Source organism: Pteronotus mesoamericanus, unplaced genomic scaffold (genome assembly GCF_021234165.1).
Source record: "Pteronotus mesoamericanus isolate MK-2021 breed Mesoamerican mustached bat unplaced genomic scaffold, CSHL_Meso_final contig_24, whole genome shotgun sequence".
NCBI classification, from domain to species: domain Eukaryota; kingdom Metazoa; phylum Chordata; class Mammalia; order Chiroptera; family Mormoopidae; genus Pteronotus; species Pteronotus mesoamericanus.
In genome coordinates, this window is record NW_026555100.1 from 9714272 (window position 1) to 9733331 (window position 19060).

General features: G+C 35.8%; 1 protein-coding gene and 1 non-coding gene across 5 annotated transcripts in view; one reads left to right on the forward strand and one right to left on the reverse strand.

The window, feature by feature from the left end:
* CCAR1 (cell division cycle and apoptosis regulator 1) overlaps nucleotides 1–19060 on the reverse strand; it is a 46249-nt gene that overhangs the window by 528 nt on the left and 26661 nt on the right. For 3 of the 4 annotated variants that reach the window (XM_054572694.1, XM_054572693.1, XM_054572692.1), the window contains exons 13-24: nucleotides 18784–18950; nucleotides 17839–18049; nucleotides 16945–17028; nucleotides 13057–13242; nucleotides 9211–9402; nucleotides 5140–5379; nucleotides 4498–4609; nucleotides 2922–3004; nucleotides 2453–2599; nucleotides 1658–1778; nucleotides 1379–1564; nucleotides 773–978 (exon numbers count right to left, since the gene is read on the reverse strand). In XM_054572694.1, coding sequence (XP_054428669.1) covers nucleotides 773–978; nucleotides 1379–1564; nucleotides 1658–1778; nucleotides 2453–2599; nucleotides 2922–3004; nucleotides 4498–4609; nucleotides 5140–5379; nucleotides 9211–9402; nucleotides 13057–13242; nucleotides 16945–17028; nucleotides 17839–18049; nucleotides 18784–18950 — 1935 coding nt within the window. Of the gene's footprint in view, nucleotides 1–772; nucleotides 1155–1378; nucleotides 1565–1657; nucleotides 1779–2452; nucleotides 2600–2921; nucleotides 3005–4497; nucleotides 4610–5139; nucleotides 5380–9210; nucleotides 9403–13056; nucleotides 13243–16944; nucleotides 17029–17838; nucleotides 18050–18783; nucleotides 18951–19060 lie in introns of those variants that run through there. The other variant, XM_054572695.1, reaches the window with a different exon arrangement.
* On the forward strand, nucleotides 12128–12230 carry LOC129070060 (U6 spliceosomal RNA). Its single transcript, XR_008529078.1, has one exon. It is a non-coding gene; the product is annotated as a U6 spliceosomal RNA (small nuclear RNA).

Consider the following 19060-nt stretch of genomic DNA (forward strand, 5'->3'; position numbering starts at 1 on the left):
GAAATATTTCAATTCAAAGCAGTATGACTTCTAGTATTTGAGAAAGCCATCTGAACCCTGAGAAATTAAGAGGTGCTCAGGAACAAGAGTAATGAAATCCTTGTATTGTAAATTTTTCTTCCACTTATTCTGAAAGAGAAAAGACTGTGGAAGATCTCTCAATTATTGGGATTAGTTTACAATGGCATTGAGTTACTAGATTCTTTTCTAGTAACAAAGAATACTAATAAATTGATATGAGAGTGCCAAAGAGTTTCTCAACTCTGTCCAATAGTAAATGGGTTTCAAAAAGAAGTGAATGGTGCCCTAGCCAGGTGGACTCAGTTGGTTGGAGCATCATTCCATAAACCAAAAGGCTGCAGGTTTGATCCCGTCGGGGTGCATATGGGATTGCGTGTGGGACAGGAGGCAACCAGTTGACGTTTACATCTCACACTGATGTTTCTCTCTTGCCCTCTCCCTCCCTCTCTCAAATCAATATACAAAATATCCTTGGATAAGGATTAAAAAAAAAAAAAAAAAGACTGCTCTTTAAAAAAAAAAAAAAGCCTTTACATATAAACCATGTTGATATCCCAATTAAATTCCAGGAAAATATAGTATTTTTCAAATTGCTTTGGAACAACCTGATGAAGGGAGAATAAAACAATTATTTGCCCCTGGAAAAACCACTATGAGGTTAATAACATTAAAATTGCCAGAAGTAGATTTAAAAATTAAAATAAATTATGAAAATGTTGAAAGAAATTATGAAATGTACAAAACTGCTAACCTTTTTGAGAACAGTGTGGATTTCATCCATTACTGTGGATAAGTTTCTGATTGTCTTATTCAGTTGGTTTTCAAATTGCAAATTCATGTTTTCTGAAATCTTTAGGTTTTCTTGTAACTGACTAAGGTCCTTTTTAACTTCTCTGAGTTCACCAGAGAGACTTTTGTTGGAATTCTCCAAATTTAATATGGTTTTTTCATCTTCATCTGTTTTAAAAAAGCATATATATATAATTCCTTAGAATGGCCATGAATGTCAATTTCAGCAGTTACAAAGCACATTGCAATACTCACTTAAGTTTTACCTACGTATTACTTCTAAATCCAGGTTCCATTTTTAGATGATTATATAGACTAGGTAGAGTAGCAGAAACTGGTCAAAACTAAGATGATTAAAAGGATGAGACAGAACATTAAAAACCTGGGAATACACATGAAGATCTAAGATTAATTCTTATGGAGCTAAGCAATTTCTAACCTTTCACAGAAATGGTCAAAAGTAAAGTTACATAACTATGCCTATATGTACAGATATGTATAAATGCACACACATATGTATCCCAACAGGGTGTAAAAAATTACTGATATATCCAATTCTGTTCCTTACCAGTTTTTTCTTCTAGTAACTGCAGCTTCTGCTCTACTTCAGCTCTTACTTTTTCACTCTTTTCCAATTTTTGCAACAGGCTTCCTACATCTACCATTGCACCATTGTACACAATAAGGCCAACATTTTCTTCCATGTCCTTGGATTCCTGTTTTACTGTTGGTGTTGGAAGTAACAATCTGTTTCCTAGGACATAAAATAAAATATACCACACTTTATTTTTCTTTAACTGAAAACACAATTATATAACGGCACAATCTTAAAATACTATACTCAAACCTAGCATATCTTCTTGCAATGCTTCAGACTCCTCATGGTTTTCTTCATCTTTTGAGGTATCTGTTAATTTCCGGTAAAAGCAAGATTCACGGAGTACTACTTTATTAAGAAGCTTCTTCACCTGTTATACAAGTTAAACAATGAAAATAAGTTTTTGACTCCCTTAGAAAAAATACTATGTTCTAATTTTCACATATAATGAACATCGATGGCATCTGTTTTCTCAGGTATCCACTCCCACCTCAATTAGAGCACTTAATCTTTGAACCACCTTCCCTATAAACCTAAAATCTCAATTATGATTTGAAACAATTTTTGTTAAAAAAAGTCTAACACCAATATAAACACTAACACAAAGGAGATTTACAAAGATGTTTACTATAGCATAGTTTGTACAAGGATGTTTATTATGGCCTAGGTTACAATTCTAAAAAATGGAAAACCAGCCAGCAACTGGGACTAGTTAAGGCAATCATGATACATCTGTACCACGTAATACTAAGTCATAAAAAAATAATGAAGTGGGTCTCTATTTTCAGGGCAGAATACCCATGATACACTGTTAAATGAAAAAAGTTGTCTATCAATATGTATCAAATGATTTCAGTCATACTGGATGGGCACTAGAGAGGGGGGGAACTTTCAACTTTTTTACTTTATACATTTCAGAAATGTTTAACTGTAGTCCTATAATATTTAGTACATATATACTGTATTGCTTTATTTCAAAAAGTCAAAGAGATTAAAAAGATAGTACTTAGAAATGCTTTTCATTTTATATATTCACAAGGTTACCTGAGCCCGAGAAAGATGTAGTCCAAGAGTATAAAGTATTTCTTCCAAATCCTTTTCAAGAAGGTAACCACAATGGCTTTGATCAAAATAAACAAATGCCATTAACAGATCCCTGTTAATTGTGATCATCTGAGTCTTTTCTTTTTCCTAAAGAAAATGTAGAAGTATAGCATATATTTCTTACCTCTGAAAAGTGAGAAATTGAGATTGTGTATGTATAATAGCAAAAACTGGAAAAAACCTTTACCTCATCTTAGCTTAAATAAGTTGATCTGGTTTACTTGTATAGGAGAAAGGAACAGGACATTCTGGTTATCTGACATAACCACAAATACCAAAGAATTTTGCTCTACGTGGTAATAGATACATTAAGGACCAATAAACTTGCTGACTATGTTATGTTTAATAAGAAGTCTGTATTATGTAAGAAATGGAATTATCACATTATAAAGAATACAGTAAACAATACCTTATCTTTAGAGGGCCTCTCCTTGCAGTACCTGTTGATATCTCTTTTGTCATCTCGTTTGTTTATTTCTTCTTCATCCCGATCTATAAAATAACAGCAGCAGCAAAAAACTCATTAATACAGATTTTCAACTACAACAGAGACCAAAAATACTTTTCCATTACTGATCAGTTTCAAAACACATTAGCAAATGGGATGGTGATCACACAATATATAGATGACGTATTATAGAACTGTATCCCTGAAATCTGTAATTTTATTAACCAATGTCATCCCAATAAATTAAATTAAAAAAGTCATTAGCAAATAAATATATGAATAAAAATAGTTTGGATTTTGTAAGAAACAATTATAAAAAATAGGAAGAGGAAGAAATTTATAGAGAATAGTGGGAAGAAAAAAACTTGACTTTATTGAACCAGACAGAAAAACTTATTAATTCTATAAACATCTAGATGACACAGTTCAAAATGTGAATTTTATACATAAAATTGAAAACTATTTTTACAAATTTAAATAAAACTATATTTTCTAAAAGCCAAAAACAGCCAACATCGTAAAACTGATTTCAGCTAAATCATTGCAAAATAACATTACATGTGAGGTATTGAGATGTTCTTACGATAATTAAGGCTTAATAGCGTTAACATCCAGATGTTCCAGGTGTGCTAACATATGATTCCCATGACAGAAAGTGAAAACTTAGATAAGTTCTTCATTAAAAAAAAAAAATTACTAAGGCAAATCTGTAACTGTGGAAGATATGACTTGCAATCTGTACTCTATTAGTCTTAATAAAATTCAAATACCAAAAAGTGTACCTGAACAGTTTACACAAGTCATGACCATAATTTGTTTTATTAAAGATTTTATTTATTTATTTTTAGAGAGAGGGGAAGGGAAGGAGAGAGGGAGAGAAACATCAGTTTGTGGCTGCCTCTCGCACACCCCCTACTAGGGACGTGGCTGGCAACCCAGACGTATTCCAACTGGGAATTGAACCGGTGACCCTTTAGCTCACAGGCCAGCACTCAATCCACTGAGCCACACCAGCCAGTACTGAAACAAATTCTTTCTTCATAGTCCTCAGAAGGAACCAACCCCAGTAACTCCTTGATCTCAGACTTCTAGCCAACAGAACAGAGACAATGAATTCCTATTGTTTAAGCAACCCAGTCTGTGTGGAATGTAGGATAATAAAAATTACACATCTTGCCCTGGCTGGTGTGGCTCAGTGGACTGAGAGTGCCAGCCTGAGAACCAAAGGGTCACCAATTCAATTCCCAGTCTAAGGCATGTGCCTGGGCTGTGAACCAGGTCTCCGGTAGAGGGTGTGCGAGTGGCAACCACACATTGATGTTTCTCTCCCTCTCTTCCTCCATTCCCCTCTAAATAAAATCTTAAAAAAAAGAAAATACACGTCTTGATTCTCTTATCTAAAAATAAAACCACTAAATATAAACAGGTTTTTCTCAATAAAGAATAGTGTTTCTATTCTAAAAAATTAAAATTACAGATTTCAATGATAGTCACTAAATTAAAAAAAGTAAAATAATAAGTAAAATTTGAATCATACCATCTTCTTCATCCTCAGCTTCTTCTGCTTCCATTGGATCATATTCATCTTGATTATTATCTTCTTCAGTTTCATCATCATCTTTAGAATCATCTTTTCTTTTATCTTCTTTCTGTAATTTAAAATACCTTAAAATTAATAAACAAGACCTTTTACCAAATACTGACTTAACTTTTCCCCCAAAATTTTAAATCCACTAAATTTACTTGAAATGGAATCACATTATAAATTTCTTATAACAATAATACACTTTAAGAATAAACTGCCATTCGGCCCTGGCTGGTGTGGCTCAGTGGACTGAGTGCCAGCCTACAAACCAAGGGGTTGCTCATTTCGATTCCCAGTCAGGGCACATACCTGGGCTGTGGGCCAGGTCCCCAGTAGGGGGCACACGAGAGGCAACCACACACTGATGTTTCTCTTTCTCCCTTCAACTTCGCCTAAATATAAGTAAAATCTTTTTTTTTAAAAGAATAAACTACTATAAAATTAGTTATAGATGTTTATATAGGCTTAATTCAAACATTTAAATTTCTAATACACTAAAACCTTTTAGTTTTGCCTTTGTATTTCCCGATTCTGATGGAATTCATTATCATTCGTGCACTCTAAAAGACTAATTGAAAGCTTCTGATTACAGACCTTTCTTTCATCTCTATCTTCTTTTTTATCTTTATCATCGCCTGATTTTCTCAGCTTGGGCTTTGGCTCATCAATTTCATCATCTCTCTCTTCTTTTTTATCTTTTCTCTCATCTTTTTTGCTTTTCTTTTCCTTTTCTTTTTTGTCCTCTTTCTCAGGGAGAGATAGTAATGATTTGTATATTCGGACACCAAAGTCTCTTTGAAGCATTTCATTGAAAAGTTCTGCAAACAATGAAACCTACAAAAGGACAGACAACTTTAACAAAAATATTGACAAAGACACAGCAGCAATTTATCAAATAACTTTCAATGAAAGAATTTCTACTACCATATGCAATTAATCTTCATGATAAATGTATTTTATTCATTAACTCAACAAGTTTTAAAGAAATGCCTACTGTGTACCAGTGACTGTGACAGGTATTGGGGATATAGTGTGAAGGAGGGAGATAAAAATCCCAACTCACATGAACTAACGATAAGTGGGGTAAAGTATGAATGATCAAATCAACATCAAATTTTAAGAAAAACAAGCAGGATTAATCCATAGGGAGTAAGAAGACTGCAATCAGAGAAGGAATCTCTGGTCAGGTGACATTTTGAAAACGGACTTGCAGATGGTAGAGGAATGCCATATATAGGTACTATTAAGAGCACACCAGGCAGGGAAAATCAATTCAAAATTCTGAGTAGGTGATGGGATTAATAAGTAAAAAAGGCAGTTACAGAATAACCATAGGGATGTAAAGTACAATATAGGAAGTGGAGTAGACAAAGAATTTATACCATGACCCATGAACATGAACAATGATGAGGGGACTGCCTGAGGGAGTGGGGGGTGTTGGGTGGCAAAAGGGAAAAACTGGGACTGTAACAGCATCAATAAAATATAATTTAAAAGAAACCAATCAGGAAACAAGATGACCAACCTCTCCTAAAATAAATCCTGAGTAGGAACCATGTATTACTACTATTTGAGGATCTATGTGTAATGACCTTTAACATACTCGCAAACTTTCTAAGGTTAATTATTTTCAACAGATTAATTTGAAATTTTAAATATGTAATCTTTGGCAATCTGTTCAGTATATTTGGAAAAACACTTTATCAGACTATTTTCTTGATCACAAAGAGTAAATACAATGTATTCAAGTTACAACTGATCTAATAATTGATTTTTCTTTAAATTCATGCTGTCTTTACATAATTAAAAACCTCTATTATCAGTAAAATGACCATTAGAGATGTTGAAAATTCTACTTTCTCTTAACCATTAATGTAAACTCAACAAAATCTCCCTCTGGGTAAGTAAATAGCAAGAAGCACCCTGGCTGGTGTGGATCAGTGGACTGAGAGCCAGCCTACAGACTGAAAGATTGCCTGTTCAATTCTCGGTCAGGGCACATGCCTGGGTTGCGGGCCAGGTCCCCAGATGGGGGTATGTGAAAGGCAACCGATCAATGTATCTCTCATGCACTGATGTATCAATCTTTCCCTCTCTTTCTCCTCCCCCTGCCCTCTATAAACAAATAAACAGCAAGAAGCATATATTTTCCTTAATTTTCTACAACCCAGAAATAAAAAGCAATAATTAAAATGTGTGAGATTAGAAGCCTGGAAAAGTAAAATTAGAAGAGCAGAATCCTTCATAGCTTTTCAACTACAAGCATTGAAAGACATACATACATCTAGCATTACTATTAAATCAGCCAAAGATTTATAATTTTAGTGATATATGGTTACAGAAAAATTTCCTTTAAATTCACCTAAGAACTTGACTTCTGCACTCAACAGGTTAAAAGGAAACTAACAGGCGGTAGGTTGGGGCGTGGGGCGTATGTTAGATAGGGAGGAAAAAAAAAAAATTAAGGATCACTTTGTTAGCACAGAACTGTTTCAGAAATTGCTGTTTCTACCAGAGTAGCATTAATTTGAGATCCCCTTACAGCACTTGTAAGATATACAATATATACTTTATAAGCAGTAGGTAATGTCAAAGACTTTTTTTCTTATTTTTCGAGTGACTACAACATGGTAGGCACTACTATGAATTAAATTTATGGCAACTAGTGATAAAAATAAAATCATATAGTAAATAATGTTTAAGGATACTGGCTTATTTAATGCATTACCATTAATACATTAAAAATAATAAATATTTTAGCCCTGGCTGGTGTCTCAGTGGACTGAGTGCTGGCCTGCAAACCAAAGGGTCGCCAGTTAAAATTCCCAGTCTAGGGCACATGGCTGGGTTGCAGACCAGGTGTCCAGGAGGGGGTGTGCGAAAAGCAACCACACATGGATGTTTCTCTCCCTCTCTTCCCCTCTCTAAAAAATAATAAAATTTTAAAGAAAAATAATAACTATTTTAATATCTGTAACATTTTATAGCAATGCCAACATGCATGCACTTCATATATTCTAACTGCCTCAGTAATCTTCTACAAAGGGAGGCCAAAAAAAAAAAAAAATTAGAATTATCTTCTAGTTGTTGGGCCCCTTGTAGCACAGGCTTCCTGGGCTAGGTGAGTGTTCTAGGAACCCATCTGTATCAGTGTTCCGGCAGGTGGTGGTGTGAGAGGCTGCATTCAGCTTCAGTGAATTGTTTTTGAAAACTCTTTCAGCATGTTTGCCCATCTCAAGATGGGTGATTTACGAGCGCACCTGCCCACACTGTGCTGAGTGTTCAGCAGTTTTTGACCAAAAAAGGCATGACCTCAGTGCCCCACCCTCCCTAGTCACTGTATCTCACCCCAAACAACTTTTTTTTTTTGTTTTCCTGGATGAAAAAAAAGTCCTTAAAGGGATACATTTTGCCAATGTGGAAGAGGTGAAACAAAAAAACAGACGAAGCACTACAAGACCTCAAAATCGAGGAGTTCAAAAACCATTTTGAGCAGTGGGAAAAACATCCTGATAGATGTATTGCATCAAATGCAGAGTACTTTGAAGGTGACTGAAGTTTAAACATGTAAGAATAAATACACAATGTTTTATAAACAAATTCCGGATTTTTTGCCCCCTCCCCCCACCCCATATATGTTTGCAAATATTTCTAGCCTAAGCACTTTATTTCATTTTTGTCTTACCACTTGGTGGATAATGACCTCTTTGGTCAAATAAGAATGACTGATTTTTCTAATATAATTTATACACTAAAACAGTGTGAGATGTTGGTAAGGTACAATAATTGAACACAATTATAATTTTGTCGAAGCTATTACAAAGATTAGTATTTTGGGATACTTTACATTGTTTTATTTAAAAAAAAATGAAGCAATTGCCCTGGCTGGTGTGGCTCAGTGGACTGAGTGCCAACATACCAAGGGGTCTGCGAACCAAGGGGTCGCTGGTTCCATTCCCAGTCTAGGGCACATGCCTGGGTTGCCGGCCAGGTCCCCAGTAGGGCGTGTGCGAGTGGCAACCACACATTGATGTTTCTCTCCCTCTTTCTCCCTGCCTTCCCCTCTTTCTAAAAATAAGTAAATAAAATCTTAAAAAAAAAAAGAAGCAAACATTTATTTAGGGATAAACATCTTTAACTGTTTTTAAAAACTACATTAAGCTCTATGTTGTAAAGCAAGTCTGATATAATGGTACAAAGAAATAGATTCATGTTGAAACGATGCATAATTATTTTCTTACACCTCAATCAATCACAAGTTAAATTTTCAATCCCATTAATTGGTATTTTAATTCTAGAATAAGTTATAAAGTACTACCTCATTTCCGAGACAGGCAATTAGACATATCACACATATTTCCTGATATCCTGATGAGAGAATATACAACTACCTATGAAATAGTCTTAGGAAAAAAACCATTAAACCAGAACATAAGACTTATAACCAACTATCAATTAACAGGAAATACAGAGTCCAGCAGAACATTTAAACCATATCATAGGAATGCAATCAGCAAAAGTTAAGTTTGTAGAAAAATCATGTTTCCCCCCCAAAATAATAAACTGCAAGGAAAAAACCAAAAACCAGAAGCAATAAAAAAGGCCCCTGAATTACCCAAATTGCATGGCCCTTATGTGGATCCTAAGTCAAACTTAAAACAGTACCTCAAATGAATGTTCTTTATTATCTTCTAATCTGTAGTCCAAAAGTACGCTCAAAGACATGATGCTACAATCAAACTTGCCACTTTTTGCAGCCCAATTTGGATGTACAATAATGGCCGGTTCATCAGGCAAAATATATCTTCTTTCCCTACGCTGGCGTTCCATTTCCTCTTGACGTTTTCTTTCTTCTTCCTACATGTTAGAAATTTTAAGTAAAGTTAAACTTCCATGCACAATATAGAAGTTGACCCTTGAACAACATGGTTTAAACTACTCAGCTTCACCCTATATGTGAATTTTTTCAGTAAATACCTCTAATGTTTTTGATCTGTGGCTGTGAGTCTGCGGATGTGGAGGGCCGACTGGATGCACTGGTTTAAACCATTTTATTTAAGAAACTAGAGCACTTATGGATTTTGGTATCCACAGTGGTTCCTAGAACCAAGTGACTCCCACAGATATTGAGGGTAGCAATTTTTTGGAAAGTCAAAAGTTGTGTGCAGATTTTTGACTGAGCAGGGGTTGGCGCCCTTAGCCCCATCATTGTTCAAGGGTCAACTGTAATCTAATCTATACTGTGTAAAGAAAAAATTCCCTGATTCCTTTACCAACAATAAGGGCTGGGAAGGAAAGTTCAAATTTACCGAAGAGGATAGCTTTATTCTAATTTTCTTTCTTTGGATTTCTCAGCGTAAGAAATTCCTTTTAAAGAGAAGGGAGTAATACCTGTATCAGAGTTATATAAATTAGGGGATTTGGGAAAAATACTCGTGTTAGCACAGTTCCTGGATCTTCCTCCATCTCCACATGAAAAAGGAATAGAATAATCTAGACACCCAAACCAAAATCCGTTCACATTCACTGCAAACCAAGGTAACAAGGTATCTCTATATACCCCAATGTACAAGTGCATGGGAAAAAGCCACAGAACTAAAGATCTATGACTGGTGTCTGCATGTGGGGAAAGCAGAAGGACATAATGGAGTTGTCTGATGGATCTCAGAACAGGAAAACCACAAAATAGTCAATGGGAAAGAAAAAGAGTCAGTGGGCATTCACTGGAAAGTGCAGCAGGTCAATAAAGGACAGCAACTGAAACGAGGCAATATTCTAGTTCCAACAATAGTGAGGACAAGGAGTCCATATTAAGATCTGATATGGTTTAGAAACTTCTAGCCCTATGAACTTGCAAGGCTGATTTACCAGGACATCCTTCCAGCACAGGGTCTTACACTGAGGGAAACATCTGGGATTTGAACCAACAGTGAGCAGGACAGGAACACAGAGACATGGAAAGAGGACAAAAGTGATAGAGAACAGAGAAATCTCAGAAAGCCACCATATTATTTGACAGAACAAGAAAACAATAGAACATACAGTTCTGTGAAGTTGTAAAAGCTATCTGAAGCAACTCCCTTATGATAAAATTTTAAGCAAAGTAAATTCACATAGATATGAGCAATAGGAAAAGTATTGAGGTCAAATTTGATACAAAGTTAGTATTTTTAAAAAAGAGAAAAAGGAGAACAATTATATCCGTAGAGGCAATGAAAGTGGGTTAGAAAGACATGGCCACAAGATGGATAGAAACATTAACTTACTACATTAAAGTGTGCTAAGACATAAAGAAACTGTTACGAGACATGAAAAGAACATAAGAATTCAAAAATAAAAAAAACAAGGTGACAGCATTCAAGAAATAGTTTCAGAAATTTAAGAATAAAACTAGGAGGAATACAAAAGCAAATAAACTCAAGAGATAAACTTAAAGAGAAAAGGGAACTTGCTTTTTCATAGCAGCATTATTCACAATAGCCAAGAGATGAAAACAACCCCATGTCCATCAACAGATGAATGAACAAACAAAATGAGGAATATATACATACAATGGAACATTTTTCATTCTTAAAAAGAAGTTCTGATATATGCTACAGCATGGCTGAACCCTGAACACATTACACTACGTGAGAGATGCCAGACACAAAAAGATATCTACTGTACAATTTCACTTATATCAAGTATCTAATACAGGCAAATTCAGAGACAGAAAGTATCAGAATAGAGGTTACCAGAGATGGGGCAAGGGGTTGGAGAGTTATTACTGTATGATATAACAGTAATTTTTATTTATGTATACTTTACCACAAATGTTAAAGAGAAACTTCCTGGAAAAAATCAGAAATTATGTACTGAAAGAGCACACAATGCATCTGAAGTTGTTAATCCAGAATGACCAATAATGAAACACATTTCTAATAAAATGACCAATTTGTATATCTAGGCAAAATGGCAAGTGACTGTATCAGAAAGCAAATTGTATTATCATAACTTTTTGACAGCAAAACTTTCTCAGGAGTAACATATGTAATATAGTTAAGAAAAATAAACGTGAGCCAAAGATTTTATATTCAGCAAAACCGACTTTCAAGCACAAAGGGTATAGTCAAACTGTTGTCAACATACAGTAACTTAAACATTGCTACCATGAGCTCTGAGTAATTTACTACAGGTGAGCTTCAGAGACAATGACAAAAGGACTAGTGGTGAGCATCAAATATTTAGCCTGTAGAACCAAGGTCAAAGGGGAATTAAAAGACAAGATAGTATGCAATGCTACATACTTGGACAATGTAGTACAACATAAAAACAAAAAGGAGAAAATAGGAATAGAAAATGCAAAAATATTTTTAAACTAACCTCAGCAATAATATTTATGGCGGTATCATTAGTATTGTGTCTGAATATATCCCCACCCACTGGCAAAAAAAAGGGATAATTTGAGCTTCAGTAGGAGTAAGAAACACAAAGACCTGAAATCCTTTCAAAAACAGGTATTTAAAAAACAAACATATATACATTTGAAGATGACAGGGAACCTAATTCATTCATTATCTTGAAAACCAGACAAATATTGCTTGTTTCATTCAGCGGCACATATATTAAAATTAGAATGATAGAAATGACTACCATGGTCCCTGTACAAGGATGAAAAAATAAGGAAACACTGATTCTGCCTTCTACCACAGACCCTTTGTAACTGTTCATTTCTCATCCTCGGATTCAACTGACTCTGAATCAAAAATATTCGAGAAGCCCTGGCCAAGTAGCTCAGTTGGTTAGAGCATTGTCCTGATACTCCAATGTTGCAGGTTTGCTCTCTGGTCAGGGCACATACAGGAAAGCAACCAGTGAATGCATAAACAAGTGGAATAACAAATCAACGTATCTCTCTACCCCCTTCCCCAAATCAATAAATTAAAAAAAAAAACATAAGAGAAAAGCAAAGTAGGTTAAAAAGCAAAGCTGAAATTTTCCATACTCCAAGCATTACAACAAACCCGCTCAAATGAAGTGATGTATAGGCATACCTTCCTGTAGACTATTTGCAAATATAGGTTATATGTAAGTATTAAGCCATTTTATATAAAGGACTTGAGCATCCATGGATTTTGGTATCCATGGGATCTTGGAACCAATCCTCCAGGGATACTGAGAGGATGTGTATTAATTTTAAAACTGTATCAGGGGGTAATCAAACAGATAAGGGGAATATGTGAAAATAAAATGCTAGGAATTACAGTATCACCATTTTCAACTCAATTTTTCCTATCCTGACAGTTCAGTTCTAAAAGCAATTCATTTAAACAAAGCAGGTGTCTATACAAGGGATGTATGCTGGCAAGAAGGGACAGCTATCATGACCCAGGGCAGATGAGTTCCCCAGTTTCCAGGCAATAAAACCCAAATGGAGCCAGGAGGGCGTCCACACAGAGAAACACCACAGGGTAGGGAGTCAGACCAAAGTAGAGTAAGGTAAGGATTATATTTAAATAACTTAATATATACCTCTTTATCATCTTCAGATTTTCTATCATCCTCCTCTTCATCTTCTTTTTCAGATTTCTCTAATTCCTTTTGTTCTTCTTTTTGCTCTTCTACTTTAAGCTGTTTCGTCAATCGGGCTATTAACTGGGATTTTAACCCTTTGGAACTAAGGGCTCGACTTTCTAATTCTTTTCGCAGATCATTTACCTAAATTATACAGATCATAAAAACACAGGAAAAGAAAATGGGATATTGAAATAGAGAATAAATTATGCATTTCTCTCCTGTGCTTTTTAAAATAAAATTTTGGTGAAAGGGATACTTAAACGGCTCATAAAATGTTTATAAAAATGCAAACTTATTACAACATTTTTGAAAAATAATTCACAACATGTATTAAGCTCCTTAAAAAGAGTTAATGTTCTCTAACCCAGTAGTTCTAATTCCTAGGATTTTACCCTCAGGAAATAACCTAAACATTGGAAAACAAACACACAAAACCCTTATACATTCCTTCCAATAGTCTCCTCTCTTAAAAAGTAAAGAATCTAAATATTCAAGAAAAGAGTAATAGCTAAAAAACAACAATGTATCAACTAGGTGGAACAGTATACAACATTTAAAAATAATTACATGGAAAACAATATTAATTGAAAAGAATAAGACAACAATTTTGTATACATGATTAGACTTAACCAACCCATCAATCACAAAGCTTATACTCAGAAAAAAAAGAATGGAAGAAAATGCATAAGCTCAAGTGAGTGTGTTTGAGTGACAGGCTCAAATAACTTTTTCTATTTTTTACATATGTACCAATTTTTAAAATAGGTGTGCATTACACTTATAATAAAAATAAATGTAAGTTTTAAAGTAAGAAACATAATAGCATGCCATTAATTTGACAAAAATGTCCTGGGAGTAGGGTTTAATCTATTTGCCTGTATTTTGTGAATCTACAGAACTATATGTGGGTTAAAAAGCAAATTTCACAATAAAGAAGGAAACTGTTTTGGGAAGTGTCTTTTTTATGTATGTTTCGACAAATAAATCAACTTTTATGTGTCAATTAACAAGCTGCAAAAGTTAAGTAATGATCAGCCTCTAATCTTCTGATCTATGCAGAATGTATGTATGCAGAATCCATGGATCTACATTCACATCGTAAGCCCAAAGATGCAAAACTGCAGGACAATAATAGGCCCAGAGACACTGGGGAGCAAAAAAAAACAAAACCAAAGCAAACAGAACTGGTATAGGCAGTACAGGTTAACCAGATTTTTTCAAAAGAGGCTCCTATATTATATCTTTCCCAGTTCAGCATTCAGGGTGGGGCAAAAGTAGGTTTACCATTGTGAACATCTGAATCACGAAGTTTTTTCTTATATTAATTATTGTATCTTTTTTACAAATTTTAAAACTGTTTTTGAAAGTATATTTTATTGATTATGCTATTACCAGTAGTCTCAATTTTCCCTCCTTTTCCCCTCCACCTGGTACCCCCTTTCCCTATGGCGATCCCCCCTTAGTTCATGTCCATGAGTCATGCATATAAATGCTTTGGCTTCTACATTGCCTATACTGTTCTTAACATGCCTCTATTTTATACCTACCCAGTTATGCTTCTAAATTTCTATACCTTTACCCCCATTCTCCCCCTTCCCTGTCCCCACTGATAACCCTCGTGTGATCTCCATTTCTGTGATTCTATCTGTTCTAGTTGTTTGCTTTGTTTTTTTTAGAATCAGTTATTGATAGTTACGAGTTTGTTGTCATTTTAACGTTCATAGTTTTGATCTTCTTCCTCTTCTTAAGACCCTTTAACATTTCATATAAGGGCTTGGTGATGATGAACTCCTTTAGTTTAACCTTGTCTGGGAAGCACTTTATCTGTTCATCAATTCTAAATGATAGCACTGCTAGACAGTAATCTAGGTTGTAGGTTCTAGCTTTTCATCATTTTGAATACTTCTTGCCAGTCCCTTCTTGCCTGCAAAGTTTCATTTGAAAAATCAGCTGAAAGCCTCATGGGAACTCCCCTGTAGGTTAACTTTCTGCCTTGCTCTTGCTGCTTTGGAGGTTCTCTTTCACCTTTGGCATTTTAATTATGATGTGTCTTGGTGTGGTCCTCTTTGGGTCCATCTTGTTTGGGACTATGTGCTTCCTGGACTTGTATGTCTATTTCCTTCACCAAATTAGGGAAGTTCTCTTTCATTATTTTTTCAGGTCAGTCTTCAATTTCTTGCTCTTCCTCTTCTGGTATCCCTGTGATTCAGACGTTGGCCCTTTTGGAGATGTCCCAGTCTTAAACTCTCCTTGTTTCTTTGAATTCTTGTTTCTCTTGTTCCGGTTGATTGTTTATTTCTTCCTTATGGTCCAAATCATTGATTTGAATCCCAGCTTCCTTCCCTTCACTGCTGGCTTCCTGTGGATTTTTATTTCCCTTAGTATAGCCTTCATTTCTTTCCTTAAGCTTTTGCCATATTCAATGAAATCTTTCAGCATTCTAACCACCAGTGTTTTTAACTCTGCATCTGATAGGTTGGCTATCTCCATTTTGTTTAGGTTTTTTTCTGAGCTTCTGTTCTTTTCCTTCATTTGGGCCATTATGTCTTTTGTCTCATTTGGCAGCCTCCCTATGTCTGTGTACTAGGTAGGGCCTCTTTGATTTCCTGTCTTAGCACACCTGTTATATTGTATAGGGTGGAGCCTTGGGTGGTGGGGGGAGCAACCTGCTTCTTGGCTCTGTGGCTCCGTGTTGTGGGTAGGGGTCTTAGTGGGGCCAATGCCACTGCTAGCTGACTTCTGGGGGCTTGTCTGATACTCGCCCCTTTTACAGTCACTTAACCCACTTCCTGTACATGACTGGCACCCCTCCATCTGTTGCCTTTGTTGTGGTTCTCAGGGTAGGTGTTTGCGTATGTTCCGGGCTCTCCTGAGACACCGGCAGCTTCTGCTGTTCCAACCCCCACTGGGTTTACAGACAGAAGTTATGTGGCTTTATTTTTCCTGGCACTGGAACCCTGGGCTGAGTGGTCTGGCTTGGGGCTGGGATTGCTCACTCACAAGGTGTCTACAATTTTTATCCACCACATGTGAATGTGGAACTGCCCATTCCTCTTGCCGCTGCCACACAGCATCCTCTCCACCCCTCCTACCCGTCTGGGTGAATATAGCTTCTTTAAATCCTTGGTTGTAGGATTTCCATGCAGTTCTGGGTGATTTCCTGACAGTTTGGGTGTGTTTTGTTTTTTTTTTAAGTTAGCTGTGTTCCTTCTTATGGTTGTGCAATGAGGTGAAGCATGTCTACCTATGCCTCCATCTTGACCAGAAGTTCCCTTTTTAAATTTTGTTAAAAAATGTATAGATTTTAGAGAGGGGGGGGGAAGGGAGAGAAACACCGACTTGTTGCTCCACCCATCTACACATTCATTAGGTTCACTCCTGCAAGTGCCCTGACCGGGAATCAAACCCTCAACCTTCGCATATAGGAACAATGCTCTAACCAACTGACCTACCTGGTCAGGGTTAATTATTTTATTATCATATTTTCCATACGACCAACTGTAAACCTACTTTTACCTCACCCTGTACATCAATCAACTTTTTACTTTTAAATTTTATTTTAAAAACTGGATCTTTTTCCTATTTTTCCTCTTCCCTTCTCCTTGTTGAGTACAGACATTCTGCTTTCTACATCAGAAATTCTGTTTTCTACATTGGCTGAACTGATTTACGAAGTCTCCTTTTACTTAATTTTGATATCCATATAAATACAATATAGAATATATAAAATCCGACTTGATATTTAACAGCTTTTGTCTGAAAGCAAACAAACAGCTGCACACCATCCCATTTTCTATTCCTGCTTGGAGATTTCAAACTAAATACTACCTCTTTCAAAGTTACCTTCATTGTCTTTGGATCAAGTTTAGACCAATGGGTAGGAGTAGAAATTTCTTTAGCTTCGCCATCATCTTTCTCTTCTTCATCCTGATATACAAAGTTAAGAACCTAATTACTATTCTGAAACCTTAAAATAAAGGTAATTTATTTTTAAAAGTCTGTTGCTGATCTGTGCAAGGTCACAAATGTTTCAGATTATCTTCTCCTAAAGTTATTTAGGCAAGTCCACGTACATACATTCTACCACTTTTAATTGACCACAAAGACACTCATCAGCCAATCAAAGCCAGATCTGTGAAACACAAAAGGGTGATAAATTACAACACAAAGGATATCAGGGATGCACAAACACTGCCGGTCTCCACTAACCACACAGTGTGTGATCTTGCCCCAATTTTCAAGCCACCCAAAGTTAAGACTGATTTAGTCAGACCTTTCAAATGTACCAAAGACGATGCCACATAGCCTCAGACAAATCTCTCAGACTTGTGGTTGTCCAATTTCAAATATCCATGACTAGAACTGATGACCGTGAAAGAGAAAATTTTTTAAATTTTAGAAAATGGCAAAATGTTTAAAATGGCTTAATACTGAATCCTGCTCAACAACTGGTCCCAGATTCCAGCAACTACACCTATGATAAAAACAAAATTCTGTGCAATTTAAGCACAACTTATTTTCCTTTGTCTCAGCATTCTTAAAGTTAGCATAATAAACAGATTTTTTTTTTTAAGAGAAAAGAACATACAACTATACTGCTGAAAGCTGGATTACCAGTCGCTGTTACCAGTTATGTTCCTCCGTGTGTGTTTGTTATGTAGTGTGTGGTGTGCATTTGTGCCTGTGTTCCTGTGCCTGTGAGAAGCGAAAATAGAAAAAGGGATTAGCGTTCAGTGCCTGTTCTCCATCAGCCTCCTTGCGTTCACCCTGAAGCTTCTCGACCAGCTGCTGCTTGTATCCTCGGGAGAGGGTTTCCCACTCTGAGCGGGTGGGAAGGCAATGCCAAACATCCGGGAAAAATAAAACCACTGTCTCCACATGAGCTGGAACTGTACGCCCCTTGTGGGTCTCCTCAGGGCGATGGTAGCGAATCTCTGCAAAACGGTACCTGTTGCAAGGGAAGAAGCATGTTGGAAAAAAAATTCTAAAATACATTTTAAAGACCCTAGTTCACTTGTAGCACATCAAGTAAAGAAATTTTGCTGCAAGAACTTGAGGTTGGTCTAAAGAAAAAAAAATTATAGAAGCCATAGTTCCTCTTTTGGTAAATTTGTACAATATTTATAGTTAAAAGAAGAATATGTTCCCCAAGGCATTTTCAAGTTTGATCATAGAGCTACCCATAGTTTAGAGAATACCTGAAGAAGCTGGATAGCTGTTCAGATTTCGTGTGCTAAAAAAAAAATTCTCAATTAAGTCACAAGAAATATACTGAAATATACAGGACAAATAAGCCTCAAGAGAAAATATGGCTGAGCAAAAATAATCAGCAACTATATCATTTTATAACAAAAGAATTATAATGAAATGAAGTTCTCTCTTGACGATCTTCTCCAGCTATGCATGAAATGAAAAATATTTTCAACATACATCCAACTTCCGAAGTACAGCATAACAAACATTTAAATTTTCAGTTTATTTTTATTAGTTCTTAATCCTTTTCCCTCCAAACATTTTTGGCACCAAATAAACTTGCTACAAATGTGGGTTTTTTTCCTTTGAGATTACCTGCATAATCAAGGTTGCTTAAATATGGGGTGGGGGGGTGAAGGCTGATAGACAAGGTCATCTACATAAACTATTAGAAAAACACTTCTAATCAAGAAATGAATTGGTACTTACCATTGTGTGCATACACTTAGATCAATGCCTGTCAGAGCCTTACAACAACGAATAGCAGTCTTAATCAACACAGAGGGGTCTTTTTCTGGGTCTGGTCCATCCAACGAAGGAGACCAGTGGCCTCCAATGGCCATGGCTTCATCCTTGCCTTTCATGCCCACTAAAAACTAATTCAAAACAAAGAATCATTTACATATATTATGCAACTTGTCAAATTACACATAAAATACTTGGAAAGGAAAGGTACAAACCTTTCCAATACCATTTTTACTACCTC